Genomic DNA, 14,023 nt, shown 5'->3' on the forward strand with positions numbered 1-14,023 from the left:
ACTGCCTTTAAAATGAGTTGCGCAATCATGATCCCCTCTGCACCCTCTGAACTGATTTCTTCCTCTCCAGATTCAGTCCAGCCTCTCACACTGTTATCTAAGTGGTTAGCCAGAGATGCCATTCTTATCAATACCCTTGCTCAAGAACATACAATGGATCCCCAGTACTTTCAGAGTTAAATTCAGCCAACTTACCCTGGAAGTGCTAACAAAGCCCAATTTGGGAAAAGCCTTATTTCAAGGTATAACCTTGGATGCCCATCTAGTCACCACATAGGATCTTTAGGGTTGCAGTGATTGAAGCACTCAGTTGCTGACCAAGAAGTTGACAGGTCAAATCCACCAGCCTGCTTCCAACAGATTACAGCCTTGGAAACCACACAGGACAGTTCTACTCTGTTCCAGGAGCCGTTATGCACTGGAATTGACTAGAGGGCAGTGAGTTTAGGGTTTTGTTTTTGTTTTTGATCAGGTTCAATTATTGTCTTCTTTGCAGATTCCCTGAGTCAAAATGAATCTCAAATTGGTGTAAACTCAGAGTCATTTGTACTATTTCTGTGGTACTTAAAAAATGGATTCCAACCTATGCCAAACCTAAAAATATCACTCATTCACTGCCACCAAGTCAATTCTGACTCATAGTGACCTTATATGACAGAGTAGAAGTGCCCTATGAGTTTCCAAGACCATAATTCTTTACAGGAGTAGAAAGTCTCATCTTTTCCACGTGTAGCCTCTGGTGGTTTTGAGCTGCCAACCTTGTTAACAGCCCAATTCATAACCCACTCCACCACCAGGGCTCAATAAACAGAAAATATACTCACTCAAACGCACGGTCATGAAGTCAATGTCAACTCATAGTGACCCTATAGAACAGTGTAAAACTATCCCTATGAGTTTCCTTGACTGTAACTATTTACGGGAGTAGAAAGCCTGGTCTTTCTCCTGCATTCTTGGCTGGCGGTTTTGAACTGCTGACCTTGTGGATTGTAGCCCAATCAGTAACCACTATAACACCAGGGCTCAAAAAATATACTAGGGGAGAATTTTTTATTTGTTTGTCTTTGTACATGGTAAATGATAAATATGTATTTGTTACTAACTTTTTAAAATGTGGAAATGGCATTTTATAAAATATAAGAAATGATCAGACTTTAAATAAGTGCCTAGCTCCTAAAAGAGCTCAGGCAAGTTTAATATATTTATTTTGATTTGAGGGCGGGGGGGGGGGGAGAAATTGGTAAGTATCACTATTTTTATATGACATTCCAAAGCTAAAGTAATACTTACAGCTCATAAGTCTCTGAAGAAGCCTATCTGCCTCTGGTTCTTTACTTTATATAGTTAAGTGTGTGCTTACAGGTGGGTGTCAACACATTTAGTACACAACACTCATCAGCACTCAGTCCAGATGAGGAAATTACCATCCCAACATCTCACCTACGTCGCTCTGGGTAAGCCTTCGGCGCTTTGAACCATCTAAGTTGGCCATTTCAATAACTGATCGCTTGGCATCACACCAGTACAACTTATCGGTTAAGTAGTCAATCGTTATTCCACTGGGCCAAACCAGATCAGAACGAGCTATAACCTGCCGGTCAGAGCCTTGAAGAGAAGAGCTTTCGATTCGTGGATCAATCCCCACATCAGTCCAAAATAATCTCCTTGAATCAAGAAAGCATACAACAAATAAAATCTGCACACCAAGAAAAAAGAAAGAGAAATTCCATTCTTTCATCATGGGAAACAGGAATGTAAATTATTTCAGGATAAACAGGTGTGGCACACCAAGGGGTAGAGGTGAAAAAAGAATCACATTACATGTTGGGCAATGATTTTTAAAAATAAAATTAGAATCTTTTATACGGAAAGACTATTGAGTAAAAAATACAGAATTAAATCATATAATGGTAAAAATGATAATTCACTTGAGAAATTATACTACATTATTAATTAAATATGTGCTTAATGGCATCTTCCTATATTACCATTTCAAGCAGCAAGGTGCAATCTGCTCTTGCTAACTTGTTACTCTCTTAGACACAAATAAGCTCACTGTATCTGCAAATGCGTGGTACAAGGAAGAACCTATTTATCTCTCACCCAACTTTATACTCAGTACTCCATTAATTTGACTATTCCAAGCACCATAAATCATATACTGGGGTATTTGTTTTGTTTTTTAACATTGGCATGGCTTAATATCTATTTTACTAGCCTGATATATCACTTGCTTAGGTCCAAATCAATTAACAATAACTCCTAAAATTAGTTCCCATAGACATTGTAAAATTTCCATCACAAATAAAATGGGGTTGGTTTTTTTTTTCTCCTTGTTTTTGACAACCAGGTGGGACTCCGTGATTCTCAATAATTTTCTAACCACCACATTAAAAAACATATTTATAATTTGTTTCTTCTTGCTTAAATCTAGGAATGGCCTACCATTAAAGGTTTGTCAATAGAATCCAAAAATTATGCAATCCAAATATTGCCATCTGCTCAGTAGAGAAATGATGCAGATTTTTTTTAAAGGAAAGTAGATCACTTTGTTCCAGATAACGGGCATATACAGAATGTGCTACCGAATTGCAGTTCACTCTAGTAAGAGAGAAATTTCCTCTGTTTAAAATAAGGTATATAAACAATAAGAGTCTTATAAAAGAACAGATATTAAAAGGATACATAGGTCAAGGTAGCCACATCATTTCTAAGGATTTACACAAATATGATGGATTTCCTCGTTTTCCAGATTTCCTGACCACCTGAGTTCTCTGACAGATTTTGAACACTAACTTATCAACATCATGTGCTGACTGACTCAGCAGTAAGTTTCCTTATTTTCGGAAATACCTACTTGGCCATTGGATGAACAGCAATTCCTCGTGGCTGAGAAATATCCACCTTAATGATTACCTCATAGTATGTTCCATTTAAGTCACTTCTTTCAATGAGAGCTCTCCTAAAATGAATGAAATATAGGGAGCTTTTCACATGGATGTTACTTTTCAAGGAAACACTCCTTTTTCCCCAACAGTTTTATTGGCACATAATTTACATATCATATAATTAAATAGTTCAATCATATCAAGGGGAATTGTACAATAACTACCAAATCTATCTTAGAGCACCCCACCCCCATGGTTGAACTGCCTTTAAAATGAGTTGCGCAATCATGATCCCTTCTAGTGCTCCATCCCTCCTCCCGCCTTCCTTATTTACTCCCAAAATCCCCTTTCTCTCCCTATCACCCACCTGTTGCCCCTGCATTCCCCATAATGCTATCAGTTATTTGCATTATACATCCACTCCTCCTGTGCCTCACAGCTGGGAAATTCCACAGAAAACAATGAAAAAACAAATCACACTACGTTGGTAAGGATAAGATCCATTAGTATAAAAACAAAAGTACCAAGAATGTGTCAGTGGGAGAAGACCCCCATCAACAGCCAAAAAGCCAGGGAAGACATTTCTGCCAGGGAACAACCCAGAGAGGTTTGCACCCAGTTCAAACTCAGGTCGTGCCTATAGGGAGTACTCCTGTCTCTTGTTACTTACTGATGTATAAAGACAGGCATTCCCCCTCCCTTCCCCTTCCAGAGTTGGCACCAACCAGCATACAAATTCTATCTAAGCTTAGTATTTAAGTGAGCATTCCAATGTTTCTACCACTTGTCTGTCAGTTTGTCATGCAGGGTTTATCCCAGGCAATCCAAAGGCTAAGTGATAGAATAAGGTAAAAGAGGACTTGTGCCAATGGCCAGGCTGGGGCCAAGCCAGGAGCATCAATGCCATCACCCATCTCTCTTCCTTTCCCTCTCTCCACATCCTCCCATCTCTTGCTTAAACCAGAGTAAGCTCCAGACAAGGCAAGTGTGCACCTGTGCTCAGAGCAGAGGGGAAGCAGGGAGAGTAGACTGAAGCTTGCCACATGGACCACCAAGCACAAAGACGGCCAAGAAGATGCGCATTGACCAATTTTCCTCTCTGTGATTCTAAGTGGGATGCGAGCACTGACATATTATCCCCTAATCGTCACATGTTAAAAAAAAATAATAATCCCTGCGAGTCTGGCAAGGATTCTTATTGTTGTCAAATATTTCTATTTTCTTGTCAAACAACTCTTTATTACCAAACATGTTTATGGAGCACTTCCTGTGTGCCAAGTATGACCGCGTCCTGCCAATAATGTTGCTCTCCCACACGCTAGCCATAGTCTTCCCTCGCGAAAGTTTCAAGAGCCTGACGCAGGGTTTTCGATCCTTGGCAGGACACCGGAGAGTAACGCCCACTCAGAGCACAGTGGTTGAGTGCCATCGTGGAGCACAGCAGAGCTGCTTGTTTCTGCTTTAGTCGGATGACTGTGGACGACTAAGGCAGTTGCTATGCAACACACAGTCAGCCCTGGTTTGACAACAGCAATGACTACCCCGTTTTGAAACACTGATAATAAGCCAGGAGGTTGCTAGGCAAGGATGCCTGGCGAGGGAAGCTTAACTCAAGACCATCACCTTAGTTTAAGTTAAGGCCTCCTACCCTAAAGGTACTTGGAAGTCCCAGAGACCTGAAACAGCCACAGGACATTCATCATTGACTAATTTTCCTCTATGTGATTCTAAATGGGATGAGACCTCTGACATATTATTCCCTAATCTTTAGTAAATGCCCTGTAATTTGTGCGTGAAGATAGTGTGGCAGTTACATAATCTCCTGTCAGCTTAAGCAAAAAGGGGTGGAGTCTAGCCATCAATCAGGTCATAGTCAATAAGGCCTCAGTGTGGGCATGAACTTCTCCTGAGGATTCTGGGGACTCCTGTTTTCCTCTCTGGAGGCAGAACACACACTCTCCCTGCAAGGCATTCCTGTTGACAAGCCAGATGGAGTTAGAGCCCTGGAGCTGGAGGAGCCACGTGGAGACCCACACCAGTGCTGAGATGCTTCCACCCACTGGCCTGTGATCTCCCTGCATTCTGTGTCATTGCACGTGTTATGTGAATCTGAAAAGAAATTTATAAGCTGGTTGAACATGTGGGCTAATATCGGACTTAAGGGCGTGATCTGGACCGGGCTGGGATATTTCTGAACATGCAACTACTCTTTCTTATACACTTATGAGTGTCTATGAATTTGTTTCTCTAGTCAGCCCAGACTAACACAGATTTCAAGACAGAAAAGATGGTGGTGACTGAGATAAAGCAGTGGCAGTCAGGATTCAGAAGACTGCATGGATTCAAATTCTCCCATCAATTCTGTATCCTCCGGTCACTGCCCTGTGAGCTAACTGGAGCTTCTTAGCAGCTTCCTGGAGTAAGAACTAGACTGCAGAGACAAACGAAGTGGTAAGGAGCAATGCCTTAAGGTGCCCCCTGCTGGCCCTGTTCCCCTACCTCACACTAGAACAGTGACCATTTCCACCACCCCCATATTTTCTTTTCTTTGCTGGGCACATAGAACTCACAGACTCTAGCCTCCACTCACAGACTCCACAGCAGTGGTTCTCAGCCGTGACCCTTTAATACAGTTCCTCATGTTGTGGTGACTCCCCAACCATCAAATTCTTTTCATTGCCACTTCATCACTGTAATTTTGCTACTCTTGTTAATCGGGTGACCCCTGTGAAAGGGTCGCTCGACTCCCAAAGGGGTTGCGACCCACAGGTTGAGAACTGCTGCTCTACAGGAATATGCAGCCATGTCTTTCTCCTGCCAGGCTTGATAATTAGTTGTAATGGCCACACAGAATTTAAAGAATTCTGTACTTCATTCCTGTATCTTCCTCTTTTTAGTTTTAAATGTTTCATTGAGAACTTGGTGAAAGTTGAAAGAGCAGATCTTCAGTTTTACATGTAATAATTCGTACACTGCTTGTTTCATCTCAGTTATATCGATTTCATACGATCCTGGGTTTCATTATAGAAGTTAACAGGCTGGAATTCAGGATCAGAAATAACAGGAGACAGCTCTTCGGTTGGAGAGTCACCTCTCAGCTATGCCCGCAGGCAGACCTCTCTTAGTTATTGGCCTTCTAGCCATATGGCCCGCGAGCCTCTGCCTCTGCCTGCTCCAGCAAGTATTTCAAATCTCGTTGAGCACTGCTTGGAAATGCGCTCTGTGCCAGTCAGCCTCAGTCTGAAGGTGCTCAGCTCTAGCTCCGTGGGTTAGCGAGCCTCGATGAATTGCCTGGGAAGGACCACTCGGGCAAGCCTCCTGCCCAAGGGGACTCGGTATTCTTGCTCTGAGGGCTGGACGCCCACTGCACTATTTCCTTCTGCTCTCCTGGATCTGTTGTCACTACTTCTCGGCCATCTCTCTGCTGTCTCCCTGCCATCTCTGTTGTCACCGCTCTTTGTCTCCCGAGTTGAACAAGTCCAAAGATCTTAAGATTGTGCTCATCTCCTGGTGCCTCTTCTTCTTTATCATCTGGAATTGGGTGGTGAAGGTTTACAGAATAGAGTTCCAGTTTTACATCTGACAATTCATACACTTTGTTTCATCTCATTTATTGCCAATTCCCTCAATGTGGCATCACTTACCCTACTACCTCCCTGTGCTTCCTGTTTCTCCACCCTTTGAACTTTGTCCTTGGGCAAATGTTGCCTCTTTGATCCCAAATAGCTGATTATTGAGGTATTGACACCACTCGAGTGTCACTCTAGTGTCATAGGCCTGCTGATTGTTTGGCTAAATATGGAACCATGGGCGTGGGTTCCGTTTCGGAGCTGATGTTTGACTGAAGGCCACAGTCCTGGGGGTTCCACCAAGCTCTACAGGACCGGTAAGTCTGGTTTTTCTAATATATGAAATTTGTTCTGCCTTTTCCCCCCACACTCTTCAGGACCTTCTAATGTGATCCCTTTCAGAGCAGATGGTAGTAGGAGCTGGGTGCCCTCTAGTTCTTCTGGTCTCAAGGTCATGGAGACAGATACTTGGTTGGTCCAATAGTCCATAGGACTAATTTTTTCTTGTGTCTTCAGTTTCCATCATTCTTCTTTCCTCTGGTTGGGGAGAGACAAATAATTGTACCTTAGATGGCCACTCACGAGCTTTTAAGACCCCAGTCCCTACTCACCAAAGTAGTTGCTTATGTGGACTGTGTTATGCCAGTTAACCATGGTGTCCCCCAAGACCACGGTCCTGAGCTTCCAGGCCCAGGGATTCATTTCCTTAAGGTGTGTGGCTATGGTTAAGAAGTTTTTTATAACCTTGCCCCCTGTATGAGGACATATTTACAACAAAGGTAAAAACTCATGCAAATATCTTCTATCTAATCAATATTTATTTGTGGGTCTACTCCCACTCTCCTTCCCAACCCCATGCAGCATGTGCATGTATTCACACATCTACTTAAAATCGGTTAGTGTGAGATTATGTATACCGTGTTTACCTCTGTTGCCTTCAAATATGGCCCTCCTCCTAGGGTCTTGTCCTGCCGCTACCACTTTTTGGCAACCTTGCTCTTAGTATATCCTGCCTTCCCCTTTCCGCTAGCTATAGCTACTAATCTTTTTTCACCATTTGGAAGATCTGTAGCTACATGATTTCTTAACTGTACTTAGTCATTGTTCTCATTACAAACTGGTATCTCCAGTTCCCAATTTTCAGTGTTGTAGGCTTTTCCTTTGTTTAATTTTACTTTAGATACTTCCATGTTTGGGTTGACTTGTGGGTGGTGATGTCATGTATTTGCATCTCAGGTGGCTCTCTGGTATTGTTGGTTTTCTGTCCCCGCCAAAAATTTCCTTCAGTATTTCTTATAAGGTTGGTCTGTTGTTTTTTTTTTACAAAATCCTTTCATTTCTGGTTTTATGACATATTCCAATCCCACTATCATATTTAAGGGACAATCTGGGCATATGATTCCTGGCTGGCATTTATTTTGTTTCAGAGTTTGATATAGGACAACTCATTGTCTTCTTACCTCCTTCCCATGTTTTCTGCTGAGAGGTCAAAGGTGGTTTTTGGGGTTCTCCTCTGTAGGTAAGTTCTTGTTTGTTTGTTTTTGTCCTGAGCTGCTTTCAGTATTCTCTCTAGGCCTTTTGTTTTCAAAAGTTTGATTTTGCTTCATATCTTGGTGACCTTTCTTGGGATCAAGCCTGTTAGGGATTCGTTCAGCTTCTTGACTGCATGTCTTCTTGTCTTCTGTGATGTTTGGGAAGTTTTCTCCCACCAATACTTCGACAATTTTCTTTGTTCTTTTCCTATTCTGGACTTTTGATCACATGTAAATTATTCCTCTTGATGGTGGCCCACATAATTCTTAGGCTTTCTTCAATTCTTTGATGATGTTCTCTAAGTGTTCCCAACAGATTTGTAAGGGGAGATTTGTCTTTAAGCTCCTTAATCTGGTCTTCCATCCAGTCAATTTCACTCTTTTACCATTTTTTTTCCCTCTTTTACCATTTTAGCTATATCATCTATTTCTGAAGTCTTCGTATTAATTTTCTGGATTTCTATTTGCTTTTTTCGTGTGGCTTCTAATCTTTTACTTATCTTGTGAGTTAGCTCTTTCAATCCATTGAAAGTACCCACATAACATTCTTTTTTGAATTCGTTATTAGGTAGTTACAATGACATTTCTTCCCTCAAAGGGGTTGTCAGCTCTGCATTTTGGTCACTTGTTTGAGCCACTCAGTCTCATTGCTTCATATGAACTGAAATGGTCTTTTATCTCTGAAGCATTGTGGTAAGGTTGCATTTGTATTTCAATGATGGTTGTATGTTGATGTGTTCTTAGACACTCATCACCTGGTGGGCATGAGAGAGAATGCGACTGAATGTCAGGCCTCCTTCCACTGTGTCACTGAATAGGATTGAACCACTAACCTTTACGTTAGTAGTTGAGGCCAAAAACATTTGTCCCATACAGAGTGCTTGGTTGGGGAACAGGCTCTATAAGATTCCTCCTCTCGGACTGCATGCAGGAAGGGAACCATGTGAAAACCAGAGCAGAGGCTAGGCTGGGTCCTCCATGCTTTGCTAACCACCCACTGGGAGCAGTCGCAACTTTGAGATTTAGTATCGCTTTCAAAGACAACTTTATTTCAATCCTGCTGGGTACAAGATATTTTTGGAATCACTGCGTCAAATTCAATCTTCTCTCAGCTACAACGGCCACAGTACCCCTTCCCTTGATGAAAGGGAAAGAATTTAGAGGCATCCTTTGGTCTACTTGCCTGGGACCAGGAGGGATGAAGCTGTCAGTTGGGATATCTCACCATTATAGCATCTTTAGATTCTTGCTGCTTGGGAGCAGAAATGATGTAATGACCATTGAGAATGGTGGTGGAATTTTCTCAAGACAGGATTCCTGGAATTTACATAACCACTAGTTTGAGCATCACGCTTAATCCTCTAGAACAGCACTCTTGTCTTTGTATCTGCTACCTAATTGGTCCCAATGCTGTTAGGGTCCTCTCAGGGAAAACGTTGGTAGGTGCCATGGAGCCCATTTTCACCCATAGAGGCAATGTCTACAACAGAATGAAATACACCTGGTCCTGCACCATCCTCACAGTTATGTTTGAGCCCATGATTGCAGCCACTGTGCAAAACCATCTTCCTCTTTTTTGCTGACCCTTTACAAAGCATGATGTTCCTCTCTAGAGACTAGTCTCTGCTGCTAACATGTCCAAAGTACACGAGACCAGGTCTTTTAACCCTTGCTTCCAAGTAGCAGTGTGGCTACATCTTTGCAGACATATTCATTAGTTCTTTTGGCAGTCCATGATCTTTTCCAGATTCTTCACCAGCACCATCATTCAAATGCACCAATTCTTTTCCAGTCTTCTCATGTTTTGTCTAGTTTTCACATGGACTGAAAAGGCCATGGCGTGGGTTCACCTGCACCGTAGTCTTCAAGGTGACAGCTTTACTTTTTAATTCTTAAGCGATGACTTGTGGAGCTTTTCCCAACGCAACACAGTTTGATTTCTTGACTGCTGTTTCTAATAGCCTTGATTATGGATCCAAACACCATGAAATCCTTGATAACGCCAATCCTGTCTGTCTGCCATGATGCCATCTGTTGGCCAATTTGTGAGGATTGTGTTTTCTTTGAGTTGTGGTCTGTACTGAAGACTGCTGTCTCTGATTTTCCTCAGCAAGTGCTTTAAGTCTTCCTACATCTCAGCAAGCCAGGTGGTGGTATCTGCATATCCTCCAGTCTTGATGCCACATGCTTCTCCATCTAGCCAAGCTGCTCGAATTTATTTGCTCAGCATTCAGAATGAAAATGGCAAGAATACAACCCCGACATACACCTTCCCTGATAGTAAGAGAAAATATTCCACCTAATTCCTTCTTGGCTGAGTACTTGACTACCACATGCAAGGTTGGCAGTTGGACTCTATCCAAAGGTACCTAGGAAGACATGTCTGCCAATGTGTGTTTCACCCTCTTTGCCTTTTTTAGAAAAACAAACAATTGGACATATGGTTTTCGAAATCAGAATTCTTTAATCCTGAATAATAATACCACCAGTGGAATTCTTAATTAGTTCCTTTACCATTGTTACATGTTAATTTGAATCTGTCTTTTCCTAAGCCAGTATAGACTATAACCATCCACTCTGGCTCTTATCATTGGTTAAGATTTCCCAATTAAATAATTGTGATATAATATCCCTAGATTGAAATTTAAGTTATTTAAATTCATTTGCTAGTAAATATCAAGGTTTTTTGGCTATAAACCACTCGTTTCCAGACAAATGAAAGGTTTTCTTTTAGCAGCTGCCTTTAGGGGGAAGAGGAGTTAGGAAAGGCTCGTCATTAAGGAAGCCTGTGAACTAGGGAAATTGAGGTCTGGTTCTCCAGACCTGTCTGTGTCTGAAGGCACCACCCCCAGGTAGGTTCCACGGTGCCAGTCATCGACCCCTGTTAAAAATGAGAGGGGCATGTGAGGACGGGGAATATGAGGAGCGACGGCACCCTTAGAGACCCAGTCGCGAAGCTTGACATCTGCTCTCCTGGTGAATGCTTACTCTCCTGAGAACAGCCATGCTCACGCTCTCTCATTGCACAGAACTGACATTCTAAAGTCCTTTAAAGTCAGTTCAACACCGAGGAAACCATTATTATGATTTTTCATCATTATGACAACTGAAGTTCATTTCAATAAATTATAGCATTCTGGGTCAAACCTATTTGAATCATATCGAGTTGGGAGGGACAGTTCATACCTCTGATTATGCCATGTCTAAGCTTTAGAAATAGTCATCTTTGAGTTCAAATTCCAGATTCAGCCTTTGTTGGTTGCTTGTCCATAGGAAAGCTATTATACCTCTTTGAGCTTCTATTTTTTAAAAAAAATTGAGCCTCAATTTTTTAATCTGTAAATTGGGAACAGGAAAACTTAACCTTCACAGAGTCTCTTTTGGCTTCTAAAATATCATGGAATACAGCTTTTGCTCCAGTGTCTATCATAATTTATTCATTCAGTAGATAAATACCTAAAGAACAAAACATCAAAGAGATATTTGAGTGAATGAGTAGAGTTAACCTCACCCTGAATAGAGAAGTCGAATATGGCTGACCCCTGGAAATCATGACATACATCTGGTTCATATTCAGAAACCCAGGTTGTTTTCCATGGGTGACCTAAACCCAAAGAGATTTTTTTGGGGGGGCATGTGGGGTACAGAAAGCCTGCCTTCAGGCATATAAGTGGGTCCCCTTGGGTTTCTCCCACTGTGTTAAGATTTTTGATTTCACAGGGGTGAACCCCTCACGAATCCTCTCCTTTTATTTTAATATGGTTACATAGGCACAAGATGTTCAGGTTGACTACCACTTTACTATTCAGCTTTAAGTGACCATGAGAAAATTTCCCAGCATGCCCAGTGTCTCTAATCCTATCATCCGAGGTACTCGGTAGAGAGCTTGCTTTCCTTCAGAAGCAAGGGAGCAGGCGATCATTAGCACACAGAAGGAGACCAGTCACTTCCAACACTCTCCTCAGACTTACCCAACCCTCCCAAGGGACTGGGAAAGTCTTACACAGGCCACACACCCCCACACCAGTGCACCTACCCAAAGTTGTACAGGAAGCCTCATGAATGGTTTCCTGAGCAGACAGAAACTGGCAATGTTCGTTCACTGACCCCAGCTGGCTCCTCACAAAGACTCTTCTCTGAACTGTAGCATGGACTCTTGCTCGCTCGCTCTCTTCCAGGCTCACAGAGCAACCAGGCCAGTCAGAGATGCATTACTTCCTTACTGCGTAAACCTTGCACAAATCACTTGGTCTCTCTGACCTGTAGTTTCCTCATCTATGAAACCAAAGATTGTGCTAGCTGGTACCGGACGTTCCCCGGGAGTGTGCACCCTTCATCTGGCCCCACGGCATTTCTTGGATTGGCATTCAAGCCATTGCCTTTTTACGCATTTTCCCTATGTACAGATGCCTCCTCTGCCCAGCCAAAAGGATGGAATGCTGACCACAGAGCAGGCTGCTTTGCAGTGTCACTGCGTACTCCCCAGGTGACTAGGAAAGCGCCTTAGCCATAGCAAGTGCTGTGTAAATCCAGCCCCTTTTTGGTTTGCTCTGATGGAGGCAGCCCAAACTTCAAACACACATGTTACTTTCTTGGTCCTTTACAATCCCCAGTCGATTCAGATCCGATCGTGATGAAGGAAGCCATGTCCTGCATGCACCCAGGGCAAAGGTGTACAGCCATGGGGACACCTTTCCTTCAAACCCAGCCAAGGCCCAGAACACTTTCCTGAGTTTGGAGTAGGTAGTCAAGCCAGTGGAATGACCTATCTCATCACTCCCATGCCACAGGGCTTAACACGGAAGGAGCACACATACCCTCTGTCTGTCCAGTAGAACTGACGGTTAATCCAGTCAATTGCAAGACCTTCGGTCTTATCTACTGCGTCCTCAATAAGCCTTTCTCTCTGTGAGCCGTCCGTGTTAGCTCTCTCGATGCACGTCAGAGCTGTGTTGGCGAAGTATATCTACAAAGGAGAACATAAGTATTTCTGTCTTGTTAAAAAAGGAGGGGCAATATATTTCAGGGGACTTCACAAAGTTCATGGAAAAAATTCATTATCCTTTAATTCCACAAGCTTTTTGAAAGCCCTCTTGTACAAGTGCGGTCAATAAACCTTCAAGTAGTTACACTGTAATTATGGAGTTTGGGTTGGTAACAGCATCTCTGATACTGAATTCTGGCTACGCTGCTTCCCAGATACAGGTAACCTTAGACAACTTACTTGTTGTCTCAAAGGCTCAGTTTCCTCATTGGCAAAATAGGAATAAGAATGACAAATTCTTAGGCTAGATGAAATGATATATTAAAAACTCAACCATGTGCATGGCTCACATTTCTATTGCCTCTGGTAAATTATGGATCTTTGATTGCTGGTCAATAACACAGTTCTTGTGCCTGAGCCCCACTGACTTCTATAGCCAAGACTGGAGCAAAAGTGTGCAGGATAGCAGTGGCTGCAGGACGGGCTGTGTCTCCTACTGCTCAGTCCACAGAATCCACTGCCCTGCAGTCAGAAGGCAGGAGTCCATGTCCCCATTTTCCCACAGTTGGTTTGGTTAGCTGGGCTACATCATTTAATGTCACTGAATCTCAGTTCTCTGAACTGCCAAAAGTGAGAAATTTTGACATTATGTAAGTTCCTTTTAAATAATTTCACTTCAGTGAATCCATACCGCCCACTCTCCCACCAATGGTGCATACCTTGGCGGTGAGGTGCAAAGTTCTTTTTCAGACAAGTATACAACTTATTAAATGCATATGAAAATTTCGTGAAAATTTAAAGTGCTACTGGCCTTCTGACAATTTAATAATAGCATTTGTGGAATTTTCTTTGGTTTTGTTTTTAGTTTTTCTTTTTAATTAAAAAAATATTTTATTGGGGGCTTGTACAACTCTTATCACAATCCATCCATCCATCCATTGTGTCAAGCACATTTGTATATTTGTTGCCATCATCATTTTAAAAACATTTTCTTTCTACTTGAGTCCTTGGTATCAGCTGCTCATTTTCCCCCTCCCTCCCTCCCTCCCT

At 42.4% G+C, this 14,023-nt stretch overlaps 1 protein-coding gene across 1 annotated transcript in view; it reads right to left on the bottom strand.

The window, feature by feature from the left end:
• The window catches only part of EGF (epidermal growth factor), a 146,770-nt gene that overhangs the window by 53,271 nt on the left and 79,476 nt on the right, over window positions 1-14,023 (bottom strand). The window contains exons 11-13 of the mRNA XM_045284316.1: window positions 12,807-12,955; window positions 2,858-2,962; window positions 1,441-1,664 (exon numbers count right to left, since the gene is read on the bottom strand). Of these exons, the coding sequence (XP_045140251.1) occupies window positions 1,441-1,664; window positions 2,858-2,962; window positions 12,807-12,955 (478 nt within the window). The remainder of the gene's footprint in view (window positions 1-1,440; window positions 1,665-2,857; window positions 2,963-12,806; window positions 12,956-14,023) is intronic.

Source organism: Echinops telfairi, unplaced genomic scaffold (assembly GCF_000313985.2).
Source record: "Echinops telfairi isolate 266 unplaced genomic scaffold, ASM31398v2 ScPeMD7_7468;HRSCAF=8506_0, whole genome shotgun sequence".
Taxonomy (NCBI): domain Eukaryota; kingdom Metazoa; phylum Chordata; class Mammalia; order Afrosoricida; family Tenrecidae; genus Echinops; species Echinops telfairi.